The sequence below is a fragment of the Cryptosporidium parvum genome, chromosome 7 (genome assembly GCF_000165345.1).
Source record: "Cryptosporidium parvum Iowa II chromosome 7, whole genome shotgun sequence".
Taxonomy (NCBI): domain Eukaryota; phylum Apicomplexa; class Conoidasida; order Eucoccidiorida; family Cryptosporidiidae; genus Cryptosporidium; species Cryptosporidium parvum.
The window spans coordinates 1,009,263-1,024,443 of NC_006986.1; the positions used below are offsets into that span (position 1 = coordinate 1,009,263).

Sequence of the window (15,181 nt, forward strand, 5' to 3'; positions counted from 1 at the left end):
ATTAAATCCAAACAATGATCATAGAATTTCTAAGACCAGGATAAATAAAATTTGTTATATTCCCTACTTAGGCGCGCAAATGTTTCATATACTTTTTAAAAACTCTATTACGAGGATAACTTACATGAAGAATTTTCTTTAAATTGATTTTTGAATTTTGTCTTCTAAAGCTTCAGTTAGTGTAGGTTTCTCTAAACTTTTTTTCTTTTTCTTTTCTCTTTGTTTAAAATCTGTGGCTTCAGTATCAAAGTCTTTTATTTGTCAATTAGTATTTGGAAAAACAACGCAAATCTTAGTAGAAAATTTACCAATTAAATTTCGATAAATTCTCCTGGAGATTAATGAAATATAAATGTAATTCTTTTTCCTTTTTTTTTTTGTTTAGAAATAGGGCGGGTGAGCGAACTCTAAGTAAAAAAAACTAGTATTTCCACTAGCATGAGAGTAAATATTTTGGGTCTAAATAACAAAATACAAGTTTAGAGGGGAGACACGGATGGTATAGTAGATTTTTAATTTCTTTTATAAGCTTACCTAACCTATTCAATTATAAACCCAATCCTGTGTATGTCTTTATCATCCATTTCGAAGCATAGACCTCTCAAATAGTTGTACCCTTCGGACTGGTTGTATTCGGTGAACTTTGAAATTGTCTCACCGGACTGTGAGTACATTAAATACTTTCTTCCTATTTCATCGCTAGCATATACGTGAATCAGATTGTTTCTCGAGTTCATTCCGAATGAAAGACGTTTGAATATTGTAGCTGCGCTTCCTTGTTTTAGAATATACTCAGTCTTAGTTCCGATATCAAACATTCCAGTCCAGGAATCATCCACAGAAACCCTTTCTGACCTGAACTGATTATGACAAGCTACGTACATTCCAACGATTCTTCCATCAGGTGGAGGAGAGGATAAATATAACATAATTGTTGCAACTCTGTGGTTAACCGGACAAAGAACTGCTGTATTCTTTGAGTTATCTTTATGTATTCCAACCAGTTTTCTGCAATAAGTAGAGAATTCATTCTTATCATGGGTTACATAGCCTCCATATAATTCATTAAGGGATAGAGTTGTAATATTCTCCAAATTTGCATGAGAATTTACCTTTGGAATTCCCCTAACGGTTTTGCTTTCTTTAGGTTCTGATGCATAATGTCTATTAGTATGAATAATTTCTTCATCTATAGTTAGAGGCTCAATTTTACTCCAAACTTTCTCGTTGGTTTCAAATGGTACTCCAACTGCATGAATTTTTCCGTTTGTCTCATCTAAATCAAAGCAAAGAGTACTTAGAATTTTCCCGTGATTTGAATCTGAAGACCAATAAATGCTTGATCCAAGACCTTCAGAGTTTATAGCTTTTGTCTTGAACTTGTTTAAAACGATTCCTTCTGAGTTGGAAACCAAAAAGAAACCAAAAGTATTTGAGTTTTTGCTGAAACCAAATTCAAGTTCTGAAACATTAATCATACTAATGGCCTTTTTCAAATTCTTATCATTACAAATTCCGATATTAAATGAAGAATTTTCATCTTTGTCATCACAAACTGCTTTAAGACCAATAATTTCGGAATTATCTTCATTATAGCAAATGGTAATCTCTTTTATAGTAGTCTCACCACAAGATAGACCAAAGCTTAGATTAACTTTGCTATTATGAATTCCTGCCCAACTTTCACAAATAGCTTCTGGTTCGTGAACTATAAATGAGTTTGAAATTTGAACGAATTTGGATTGTTCTACCTTTGAATTCTTGTTCCCAAGGGATTCCTTCTCCTCTTTAATAAAAGGAAATTGAGTTGGGGGTAAAATGAATTCATCTTCCCAGTATAAGCCTTGGGATTTAAAGTATGCTCCAAAACCAGTAATTTCTTTAGATGTCTCTCCAAACTCCAAACAAATCATTGACAAAGAATATCCAATATATCTTCTGGTATATAAAGTAGGAATTTCCTCCTTATTAACACCAACAGGATAGATACTAGATCTTCCATCATTAATAAATAAATCAAATCCTTGTATTCCTGTTTTCTTGAAATCAAATGAAACATCAATCTCTGTTAGATATTGAGCAGGTAAATCTTTTGAATATCCTTTGTAATCTTGTGGAATATCCACTAAAGTTTCCAGATCAACTTTTATTGAAGAATAACCAATCAAAGTTCTTCCTCCATTGTCACATTCAATAATAAAAGCAACAATTTTGGAATTATTCTCTGGTGAAATTTTCAAGGGGATAATTTTGGTAAATGAACTAGAATCAGGGCATGAGACAGTGAAAGTTTCTCTTATTTCTGTTGTTAATGGAGCTCTTGTAACTTGACATTGAGGATAGCTAATTTGATTAACAAAGATATTTCCAACAGATTTAATAGGATTTCCACCTTTGAGTGTCTCCATTTTTGGAGCAGGTTTAAGACCAATATTTAATATACCTTCCTTTTTTAACTTGATTGAATTTCTAATCAGTCTACTTTGTATCAAAGTACAGAATGTGTCAAATGGACCATCTTTGATTTCACTGGATTTAGTTCCTTTTTTGTGACTAATCCCATTTTTACTGGATAAATATCTGTATATTAAGTTTGCTTCTCCAGAGAAAGTATGAGAATATGTTTCAAGCTTTGCAAGAAATCTATCAGAAAAAATGTTTGGGATTCCAGCAAGAACTGAATGAATATAATATGGTGGACTAATATCAAGGAGACTCTCAACCAAGCTGATATTACTTATTGTAATAAGATCTTGGTAAGTCCCAATAATAGCTCCAGAATATCCATCAGAACAAAGTAGTCCAACAATTCCCATTAGTTCAGTCTTTTTATTAGACTTTGCATGTATATGGGTAATAACATGTCCTTTAGGACAAGTGAATGCAAAAGTACCAACATCTTTAGGTTTTTCTAATTTCTTATTCTTACGGTTAATTACCCATTCATTCTTACATTCTTCTGGAGCTGAGGATCCTATTCTGGTTGCAATAGCAACATCACCAAAAGCAATATAGGCTAATCCAAAAGCTCTATATTCTCCAGGGTAGAAAATATTAGGTCTTACAATAGATTGACTAATTTTAACTTCTCCAGGAATTTCTGGTTTTGCTAAGGCGATTCCTTTAATTACAGACCTTCCATTTATTGTTTCAATTCCCAAACACATTCCATTGAATGATCCATCTTTTTCATATCTCCAGCTAATTTTTGAATCAGAAGTGATAATTTGTTTAAGTTTCTTGTCAACAGTTCTATGATAAAATAATTCATTACCTTCAGAATTATAGATTTTCAAGGATACTAAAATAAACTCATCAGAAAGATTTTCTCCTCTATATCCAATTTCAAACCCAAGACTTTGAGCTTCTTGTACGTCTTCCATGATTGTAACTCCTTCCTTATTAGGAGTTTTTTCACCAATTCTAACTTCTCCATTTCCACAAGCTATTTGAAAAGCTTGAATAATATCTTCTGAAGTATTAGAAAATACATGCAAACCCTTTAAAAAATATCCAGGTTTACAAGTAACCAAGTAATAATCAAGTTCGTCATTTAATTTGGATGAAGCACCAAAGTTACAGGTATTTTTTGTAATACTTTTCCCTTGATAAACATCTATAGTTCTATCAGAAATGAAGTCAACAACTGGAATTAATGATCTTTTTTTATGTTTTGGAAGTAAATACTGAACTTTTTCAATTTCAAGATTAGGATTGGAAGAATCAAAGATTTCTGAAGAAAAGATTCCTTGTAGATCTGAAAAATGAGTTTGTACTCCTCCTTGAATGAAAGGTAATACGTAAAGTTTCTTTGTAAAGTAAGCCCCAAATCCTAAAAGAGCTCCAGTATTAGAAACTTCAGCACAGATATACTTGAGATCATTTCCAGAGAAAGTTCTTTTAAAGCTTGGAACTCTTTCTTGGATAAATATAGTACTAATTCCATCAATAACAATTTCCAAATATGAGACAAACCCTAATTGGAGTCTACTCATATTTTCCTCAGTAATTCCAATTGTAATTTGGGATATAGATCCAGTTCTAGAGACTCTAATAACTGAAGGATCAGTAACTCTTCTTCCAAGTAGGACTGAGCCATTTGAAACAGTTTCCCTAAATTCGATTGAAATTGGGATATGTTTTGAGGTATATGAAACTTCAATAAAGTTGAAATTTAACTGGTTGATTGAATTTGGTAGTTTAAAGAGAAAGAAATTGCTTTGATATTTACCCGAAGATGTTCCAAAAAGCATTTGACATTCTGGCCAAAGCTTAGGAACTGCAAGTACTTTATCAGTTTTAACACTAAAATTCTCAAATGTATATGATTCCGGAGAAGAATTAATTGGAATGGTTTTAATAGGCTGAATAGTAACTGGAATTAATGCTATTCTATTAATAAGATTCATTTTTTTGTCCGTTTTTAACCCAATACAACCTCCTGTCATAAAGCTTCCACTCCATTCTTTATATTTTGAGAATTGAGATCTTGGTATAAAAGGTGGATTTTCTCTTAAATCATAAGCAATATGAAAATCATTATTTGGAACATTAACTCCAAATGTTCCATCAAATCCTGAGGCTGAAAATCCTGCAAGATACTCTTGTCCAGTTATAGATCTTTCTATAAATGCATTAGCCTTGTGAATCCACATTTTCTTTTCTTGTGGTATTGATAATCTAATATTAGATTTAGCAAGACTTCCAAAATAAATAAAACTTTGATTATCATCACATCCAAATCCCAAACCAGTAATTGCTATTTCAATATGTTTGAGATCGTTTGAATCTTTCTTTTTTTTTGCATTGAATTTTAGCTCTTTATATTCGAATCTCAAATAGGAAATTGCTGATCCAGATGGACATTTGAAACTGATCATTTTGGATTTGGAGATTCCTTCAGCCTCAAGTAAATGACCAGCACATTCATCATCAATCCTATCTTCCATTATTAACATTGATCCAGAAGTATAAAAGCCCTCAATACGTTTTTCTTCAGGCAAATAGTTTGAAGTATACAGAGGATATTTTGTACTTTTTATAGATTTTGGATTTTTTGAGTATATTTTACTCATTTTTGAATAGTATTGAGCACTTGCAATTTCATCCTCAATATTTATTCGACTAATTTTTTCATTTCGATCTTTTCTAGACAATAAATCTGGATACCTTGAAATAGAACTAGGTAAATCACTTGAAGGCTTGTTTTTGTTTGATTTCTTAATTTCACTTTTTTTTTCAGCTTTCTGTAACGTCTTTGAACTGGATTTAGTTAAAGGTGATTCTCCTATTTCTGTTCCTAAACCCCTTTGTTCTAATATATGTCCTGCACCTGATTTCACTTCAGTAACAATACTAGATCCTACATATTTTACTTCAAATGATACCACAGCTACCAGAATGAAAAGAGCTAACCATGAAATTAACTGTTTGTTTCTCATTTAATATGGATAATCTTCTTTTGCCAATCTCTTTCCTAAGTTTTCATTAATCCCAAATATGTGGCTTACTCACGTATGCACTACTTTGAATTTGAGATCGGCCATTTTCGCGCCTTTTCAACAGTGATTATTATATATTTGTTTTTTTATAATGCCTATATTGAAAATATTGCATGTATGAAAAAAAAAACATTTCTAATTTGAAAATTTAATATTAAAGTTAAGAAATGATTAGTGAGTTTAATTTAGATTTGTTTGGTTTGAGAAGATACACAGTTAAGTTCTATGAATAATTTTCATTTTGATTAAATATTATTGAGAGTAGTTTTTTATTAATTTAGTTTTTTTTCTTATAAGGCATAAAGAAACTAAAAATCAAGTTTCAAGTTATGAAAAGGAAATAAAAAGAAATAAATTTAAGATAATTAGGAATAAATTTTTAGGAAAAGATGATTTTAGATGGTTTTTTTTTTAGTATTTATATGAAATAAACTATTCAAATTTTGGATTCTTTTTTCCCATCGCTTATTCACTTAATTATTTCAAGCCTATTTAGTTCTTCATATTTGCATACCAAGCTCCAATAACTCATTAAATAAAAGTTGCATGTGAATTTTCATGCTTTTTTTTTTATTAAATAAAAGTAAAGTTATGACGTTCATATTTGGAGAAAAATAATAAAGAAATGAATAGTGAGTTATCTAACTTCCCAAGCTCAAGTTTAAATCAAATTCTAACACAAACATATTATATTACTAATAAAACAATTACAAAAAAAAGTTATTAAATTTTCTTATTTCTTTTTTTAAATTTATAGTCATGCACATTTGGGCGGGAAATGCCAGTTTTATTTCTTTTTATTCTGGGAAAATAAATTGCACCTAATTATTATTTATATTATAATTGAAGTTGGAAAGAATAATAATAGAAAAATAATATTAAAAAGAATTCTAAAGTTTTTATTTATTTATTTTTTAATAAATTTGTTAATCATTAGTTATAATTTCTTATTTATTTCCCTTTTTCCCTTATTTTCCCCCCTCTCCACCCCACATCCATTAAAACATTGATTTCTTATATTTAACGTAAAGTATTCATTTGGAATTTGTGCATGCGCTTAAATACAGGTAACCCGCCTTATTAATATTATTTATTTTAGCCACTTGAATTTGTCAAGTTAGAAATTATTATTAATTATTAGATAGGAAAGAAAAAACTTTAAAATAAGTCTAAGAACTTATATTATTACTAAAACAAATATTGAATTTTTATTTATTAACATCATAAATATATTAACTCTCTTAGTAATTTTCTTTTTCTTTTGTCATAACAGTTTTTCTATATTTCTAAACCTAGTTTGTTGGTCTAATTTTACTATAAATAATATGAACTCAAAAGTCTTTAACAAAAAAAAAAAAAAGAAAAAAAAAAGAAATGAGCTTTTAAGAATAATGGTAGTAAAATTGTTTTCCCAAGATTTTAAACATCTAATTGTCTGTAAATTAAAAGTTTTAACTTTTGCCAATTAACGAGGGAAATTATTAACTAGAGATCAGCAAATACGATATATTGGCGCCAGATGATCTTAAAATGTTCTTAAGAACTGAAATATAACTAAAAAAAATTAATAAATGAGTGAGTAAATTGTTCATTTATAATACATTTGAAGATGAATTTGACTTCTTTGTATTTTATTTTTTTGCTTTTTCTCATAAGCTCTCCGTTTGGAAATTCAGTTTACGTTACTAAAGAAGAATTATGGGCTAAAATTAAGACTGAATCACAAAGTGGCTCATCATCTCCAGCATCAAGAATCGTCAAGGATGTGGGTGGACCCTGTCCTGCTGATGTAACTAGAACTGGAGGAATTTCCAGAGAAGATTTAGAGGAACTTTGCTTTGATCTTGTTAAGAGTGTAATAAGTAGTTGCCCAAAACCTATCTTTAATGCTGAATATATTCTTTATACATCAAGTGGAAGAACGGTTAAAGTTCTTGGGGTCAGAGCTAATACAAGATTTGTGGTTGATAGATTACTTGGTAAATTTTGTAGGTTGGTAATCAGTATGATGAATATTGACTCTGTCTCTCAACCTGGTCCACACCAACCACCCACGAAACCAACACCGCCTTATCCATTACCTCAATTATCCCCATCTCCATCCCCTTATCCTTCCCCAGCAATTAGTTTGCCACCTTATCCTACGCCATCGTCCCCAACACCGATGCCAATGCCAATGCCAATGCCAACGCCAACGCCAATACAAATACCAATCCGTCCTTTACAAACACCACCGCAGTCACCACCACCACCACCACCACCACCACCACCACCACCACCACCACCAACTTATCCAGCACCAACACTACCATCTACTTTTCCAAGACCACAACCACTACAAAGACCTTTAGGACCGCTACAAGCGGAATGGAATAAGATTGTGACTGCTGCAACACATGGACCTGCAAGTCGATACGTTTCTTCAGTTCCAGGAACTCCATTCCCATCTTTCGTCTTAGGAAAAGATATAAATGAAAAGGTTGAACAGTGTATCAAGGCTTTAAGGGAAATGGTTAGTTCAGCTATTAGCTCAAATAAAAAGTCATATACTAATGGAAATCTTGTTTTGACAGTTGAAACCATTTCAGATAAAATGGTTACTGTTCAAGAAAAACTAGTTCTGATGACTAATAGCGATGAACCTTCTTATATCAAGGAATTAATCAAGAAATTCTGTGAAAATGTGTATTCCGTCAAAGTTTCCAAGGTTGAAGTCAAGGAGTGGGAAAAGATTTATAAACAATCCCAGAAAAGCGTAATAGTTCAGAAGCTACCAACTGAAGCTCCTAATTACTACATTGTTACTGGTGCTGATACTTCCAGTTTGTTCAGAGCTTGCGTAAATGCTTTAAAGACTTTATTTACCACTAGTAATATAAGTAGTCTTACTCAAAATTATGCAGCTTTGTCAAGTACTCTTAATTTTAGTGGAACATATTCAACATCAAGTGGTACTAGTCAATCGTTTTTCTCATCACTCTTCTGCTCTTATCCCTATAATCAGGCAGGAATTGAAGAAGCTATTTTGGCCTTCTGTAGCGAAGTTTACTATGGAGTTTCAACGCAAGATTTTAAAGTAAGGGCAGAGTTTGAAAGTGTTTATAGTATTATTCAGCAAGCAACAAGTGGACCTAATTCTCCCTTTGGTAGACTCCCTGTTACATCTCCAAAATTCCAAATGCCATTTTTATCTCGATTCCAACTTACTCATCATGGAAACTTTAGTCCAGTTGACTTGGTGGATATTTGCAAAAATTTATTCAGAGAAATTTTTGATAAAAGCCATAGCAAGATTCCTGTAAATACTATTACTGTAAGACCTTCTTTAATTTCTGGAGTCTCTCCCAAGAGAGTTCAAAGGCTTACAGTCAATTGGGGTGGTAATTTGGGTGATGTTAGTATCGACTTCCCTTTTGTTGAATCCACAACTGGTTCAAGCGCATCTTTGCAAGATATTGTTGAAATATTCTGTAAAGAAGTATTCCAATCCAACGTTCCAATACCTAAAACTCTAAATCTAGGATTACCCCAACTTTCACCATATTTGCCATCCCCCCAGCCAATTCCACAAACAATTCCACAACCAATTCCACAACCAATTCCTCAACCAATTCCTCAACCAATTTCTCAATATCCTGACTCATATTCAGGGCCAAGACCTCCATCAGGTTTCCCAAATCAAATAACTCAAAAAGCTGTAATGGTACAACATGCAGGTACTTCAACATTAAGTCATTCACGTAGTATTTGGAACAAAATTTATCATCATTCCAACTTCGGACTTGGATCTGGAACAATTACGGGTTTTGGACCTCATAGACATGGTGATTTTATTGTATCCTCTACGGGGGAAGCTCTGTACAATTATTGCTACAATCTCCTTGCTGATTTCTATAGCACAGCCAATAATTACAAACTTTCTGGGGATAAAAAGAGATTGAGTGTCAGTAAACAAGTAAATATGGATCTTGGTAAAGGTAACGAGAGGGAGAGATTAACTTCACAAAGTTGTACTTTGGTGTTTATTATTCCAACTAATACTCAGGGTGGTAATTCAGAAGGAAGCCAAATAGTGAAGCTTATCGAAAAGTTTTGTAGATCTTTTGTAAGCATGTCATAAACAGATTTAAAGGAAGAAAATGATTAAATTAAAAAGAAATCTTCACATTACTTAGGATATAGATAGGAACATAGAACATAAATTTAGGGGTTTAATTCTAGGAATAAAGAGTCTGGATCAAGGAATGATCTATACTACTAGAACGGATTCTAACTAATAATTAAATCGTTAATTTGATGAAGATTCTAGCGTTCGCCATGGACTAGAGAATAGAAAATGCTTTTAGGATTAGAGAGCAATAAATTGGGATGATCGAATTCAACAATCTTACCAGAATCCAAAACCATAATTTTGTCATAGTCAAGAACAGTTTGTACTCTGTGAGCAACTGCTAATATAGTAGAATTGTGAAACTCAGCTCTAATAGTCTTTTGTATAAGAGAATCAGTATGAGAATCAACAGAGGATGTAGCTTCATCTAGCAAAACTACCTTGCTTTGTCTTAATAAAGCTCTAGCAAGACAAAGAAGCTGTTTTTGTCCAGCACTCAAAATTTGACCTCCTGATTCAAGTACTGTATATAAGCCTAATGCAAGATTTGAAACATAAGAATCCAAATGTGAACCTTTTAAAGCTTGGTATATTTCTTCGTCAGTATATTGTTGTAATGGATCCAAATTAAATCTAATAGTACCAGAAAATATGATTGGATCTTGAGGTATAATTGAAATTCTACTTCTAAGATCAAATGTTCCAATTGAAGATATATCAATATCATCAATCTTAATACAACCTCTCTCAGCTTCCACAAGTCTCAAAATAGATATAAATATACTACTTTTCCCAGCTCCAGTTCTTCCAACAACTCCAACTTTTTCTCCTGGATGAATATTACAACTAATAGAATTGAGTACAAGTGGCATCTCAGGCTTATAACGAAGTTCAAGATCATGAAATTCAATTCTTCCTTGATATGGCCAGTTTCTAGGAGGCCTATGTTTATCCAATATTGGCATAGCCTCTAATGGAGTAGATACTGTATAATCTCTAATCCTTTCTAATCCAACCATAACTCCCTCAATTTCTCCAAGAACTCTAGTACCAAAATTCAAACAACTAGAAACTGATAGAGCAAAAGTCATAGCAGCTCCAAACATACCAGCAGTTGTTGGATCATAAGCAACGGATATAACTCCAAGAGTTCCAGCAGTAAATACTGCAATACATCCCATAATTTCAAGTCGTACAAATAACCATCTATAAGCTGTTCCAGCATGATATCTAATTTGAGCCTCAACTCGAATTGCATCATCCATCTTTTTAATGAATCTTTCTTGAGCATTAAAAGCTCTAATAGTTGTCAAACCATCAATAGTATCAACAGTATGGGATAAAATAGGAGCAGCATATATTGCTGCAAATCTTTCACTTTGTCGTAACATAGGAGCATACTTTTTTGATACTTGAAAGAATAAATATGCAAGAACTGGAATACATATTAAGAATTTTGGAACTACTTTTGAAATAGAAACAGTGATTACAATAACTTTAGCAGTTGCAACCAATAAATCCCCAATATTACGAGGAAGAGAATCATCCAAGTTTGTAAGATCTCCAGTAAATCTATTCAAAATCCTACCAATAGGAGTAGATTCAAAAAAGCTCAATTTTGTATATCTAAGTCTACTAAGTAACTTTTCATGAAAAGCTCTGGATGCATTAATTCCTCCATTTCTAACCAAAAGAGTGGATGTAATATGGGATAAGATATAGAATATGATCAGAAGAATATAAATAAACACATCAGGTTCCCATATAGATGAGGATGAAGTTGAGACTGAAATTTCTGATGAATCTAAGAGTTTTTTTCTACCAGTCCAATTAGCTAACCAAAACATATTCCTTGAGAAAATGAATCCAGAAATAATATGACAAACCAGAATTCCAATCATATTAAGAACTCCCCATTCTGAAAAGTAGTTATAATAAGTTTCCTTGGAAACACTTCCAAGTTCTATTGATTCTTCTTGAATTATTTCAGCTCTCTTTTTGTTATTAAACAGTCCTCCTCCAGAAACTAGTCTATCACTTGAGCTACTTTGAAGAAAGTCCATAGAACTTTCACTAAAATGAGAGTCACTTTCCTTCCTATAATGAGATCTAAGCTTTTCTCCACTCATCCTAATGGATGCTGTACGACCTTTAATAAAACCAACCTTATTAGCTCTTAGATATGGTGATACATGATTTTCTTCATTTAAAGAAATCGTTTGTAAGTTTGAATTCATTTCTAATTTGGGATTTTTCCCTTTTTCTAAATTATTTTCGCAAGTTCCTCCTTTTCTATTCGATTTTTGTGACGTCTTTCCAAGCTTATATGAGCTTATTGTATTATTAATTAGATCTTGAGTTGGAACTCTAGGAGTACTTGGAGTTGAGTTTTCAGTTTTTGTAACAAGTTCATCAAATAAATCTACTGCAACAACATCATCCACAATTTTTCCAGTCTCTGAATCATCTGGTCCCAAAGGAGAACAGTCTTTGGGAGCAGTTATAGGTCTATTGTAAACATTATGAGTATTTGTAATCTCATTATCTCTATCAGAGTCTGTTGCCAGACTTGAGGGAAATCCTCTTAATGGTAAACTTCTAGGCTGAGGTTTATCCAAATTTCCAAAAACTTTACCATAAAAAGGTTTTCTTCCTTCAATTTCTGTCTCAAAACCATCCTCCTCTGCTGATTGTAAAGATTCAAAAGAAATGTTTTGTAAAGTAAAGCTTGGAAGTCTTGATAAACCCATAGGATTACCAACATATAACTGTTTCTTCTTTTCTGCGTCAAATAATATAACTCTATCCACATTTGGAATTATATCCAATTTATGAGTAACTAGTATAACACATTTCTCGCCTAGAAGTCCACATATACAGTTCTTAAAGATATGAGCTGCTACATGACTATCTACAGCACTTAAACAATCATCCAATACATATACATCAGATTTCTGATAAACAGCTCTGGCTAGACTGATTCTTTGTCTTTGTCCACCTGATAAATTAATTCCCTTTTCTCCAATTAGAGTTTGATCTCCATCTGGAAGGATTTGAAAATCCATCCAAAGAGCACAAGCTTTAATCACTGCATCATACCATTCAGGATCCATCTTTGTTCCAAATAAGATATTATCCTGAATAGATCCTGTCTGAACCCATGGAATTTGAGCAACGTATGCTAATTTTCCTTTCTTAATAACTTGTCCACTAGATGGAGAGATTTCTCCAATGATTGCTGATAATAAGCCAGTTTTTCCACTTCCAATTGAACCAATAATAGCAACAATCTCTCCAGATTTTACTTCAAATGAGACATTCTTAAGCATAAGATTCCCATCTGGCCAATGAAGTCTAACATTTTGGAATTTAACATATCCTTTCATATTATTATATTTTTGAATTTCTTGATCTTGAATCTCAAAAATCTTAGATCTAAGGAAATTTGGAGTCGATTTGGTAACATTATCAACTCTCTTTTGTTCTGAAATGACCAAAAAGTCTCTAATTCTATTACATGCCATAATAATATCATGGAAAGAAGAGTAAGAAAAAGGGAAACAAGATAATACTGAGCTTAGAGTTTCAAATAAACCCTCAGCAAAAAATACAGTAGCTGGATCAAGCTTATTTCCCATTAAAACATATACTAATGAAGTAACTAATGTTGCTTGCATTGTAGTACTGTAAATTCCCATAGATAAAGCTCTAAACTTTCCTTGTTTAACAAGGCTTTTGATTTCATTATTTCTACAATCAGTAATTTTCTTAGTAAAACATTCTTCCCAAGCATAAGATTTAATAATCTTCATGAAAGATAAACATTCACTTGTGTATCTTATTCTTTGATCTTGATAAATAAGATATGGCTTTCTTTCAAGAGCTCTAAAATGTAAAGCTGTAGCACTGATAAGCATATTAGCAATAACTACAGAAATTCCAAATAAAGCAGAGATTCCAAGCTGTGAATAAAGACATAATGTCAGAGCAACCAATAGAAAAGTTGCAGAATAGAAAAGATGAGCAGATATGAGTCTACTTAATTTAAAGACATCGTTACCCATTAAGTTAACAAAGTTATGAGCAATTCCAGGATTATCAGAGCCTTGAATATTTTTAATTCTAGGATTAAAGGAACCATTAGACTGTTTTTTGTTTTGAGATGGCATATTAAATTCAAAAGAGTCCATTAGTAAAAGCTTCCTATACAAAACTCCAGAAACAAGACACTTAGAATATCTTCCTAAGTTAGTTACTAAACGATATTCTTGTTGCTTTAACATAGGGAATAATATTGTTAGAAAAGTCATTAAAAAGACAAGATACATTCCTCTTTGTAAGATTTCAAGATTTATTTCTCCAGTATTGAATCCCAAATTTCGAACAAAATTAGTGAGATAAGAGGAATTTTCAGTATAAGTTGAGGTAGGATTCTGCATACATAATAAAAGCTTTCTTAAAACAATAGACTGAGCAAGCAAACAAGTATCTGCCAGAACAACGAGTGAGAAAATGATAAATAATTCCCATTTAAATGTTAGAATCAAAGTATAGATAAGTGAAGGTTTTTTTTGATCAGAGGAAGATTTTTTAGTTTGAGCAGATTCGATAGAATCAACCAATTTTGCAGTTTCCAAATCATTAGTACGTTTTTCCTTTCTTTCATTATCAGAAATAATATTGCACCTTTTAAGTTCTCTTTCCCAATATTTGGTGAAATCAGGAAGTTTAAAACTTGGAGTGTCATAATCTGGGAGGTCAAAAAAATCGTTGTATTCTAAGTTTGAGTTGTAAGCCTTATCCATAATCTTAGTAAACCAGGAAAAAGTTAACATTGACAACCAACTCGCGTTTTCTTCTGGAGTTACTCCAGGTGATTTGGATTCTGCTTCATCATACTTTCCAGAATTAGTGCCATAGTTGGGCTCCAAATCCAGTTTTACGTATCCTTTTTCATTTTTTTCTTTTTCCATATTAGTCTTGGAATTTCTTGACTTTTTCCAGTTAATGATTGGCCTTTAGCCAGGTTCCCGGCTTTCCATTTTCAACCGCCTTTATCCGTCCTCATGTCTAGTATACACAAAAAAATTAAAGTGCATCTTTTTATGCTTTTTCTTCATTATTGGAACTTACAATAAACTCTATTTCTCAAATTCCATTGAAATTCTCTGCCGTCAGATACCTTTCTTCAACTTCTTTTAATTAATCTGCAGTTATTTCTCTTTTTACTTCAATTCCGGTACTAATTCAGTACTTTCCCACTTTTGTTTGACAATGAATTTCTTTTACCTCTTCTCTTTTGTTTTCCACTTAAGTCAATTAAAAATTCAAATTTACTTATTTCAACACTTGTGTTCTTCGCCATTTTTTTTTTGCACATATTTGCTACTCAGAAAATCCATCCAATAACAAGTACCGGTGTTTTGCGTCTTGGCGCCGGCGCGCAAAATCTAATAATTTCCTTATTTGGAAAAGCATGTGAAGAAAAAGTATTAAGTTAGGAGTGGGGAATGATGATGGAAATTAAAATGAATTAATAGAGACTTTGAGTAAAACTTAGGTATCTTGT

At 32.1% G+C, this 15,181-nt stretch overlaps 3 protein-coding genes across 3 annotated transcripts; 1 reads left to right on the forward strand and 2 right to left on the reverse strand.

Annotated features, from left to right (window-relative positions):
- Positions 1-539: 539 nt before the first annotated feature.
- Positions 540-5,441, reverse strand: cgd7_4490 (signal peptide-containing protein with transmembrane domain; the record flags this gene model as incomplete). The annotated part of the gene is made up of 1 exon (XM_628598.1): positions 540-5,441. The coding sequence occupies one exon, from the start codon at positions 5,439-5,441 to the stop codon at positions 540-542; it is 4,902 nt and encodes a 1,633-aa protein (XP_628600.1).
- A 1,669-nt stretch (positions 5,442-7,110) lies between these two features.
- Positions 7,111-9,621, forward strand: cgd7_4500 (sgnal peptide, large secreted protein; the record flags this gene model as incomplete). The annotated part of the gene is made up of 1 exon (XM_628599.1): positions 7,111-9,621. The coding sequence occupies one exon, from the start codon at positions 7,111-7,113 to the stop codon at positions 9,619-9,621; it is 2,511 nt and encodes an 836-aa protein (XP_628601.1).
- Positions 9,622-9,806: 185 nt separating this feature from the next.
- cgd7_4510 (ATP-binding cassette, sub-family C (CFTR/MRP), member 2; Canalicular multispecific organic anion transporter; multidrug resist) lies at positions 9,807-14,585 on the reverse strand (the record flags this gene model as incomplete). Its single annotated transcript, XM_001388371.1, has 1 exon — positions 9,807-14,585. A coding segment is annotated over one exon (4,779 nt), but the record flags the coding sequence as incomplete, so codon positions are not given.
- Positions 14,586-15,181: the final 596 nt, after the last annotated feature.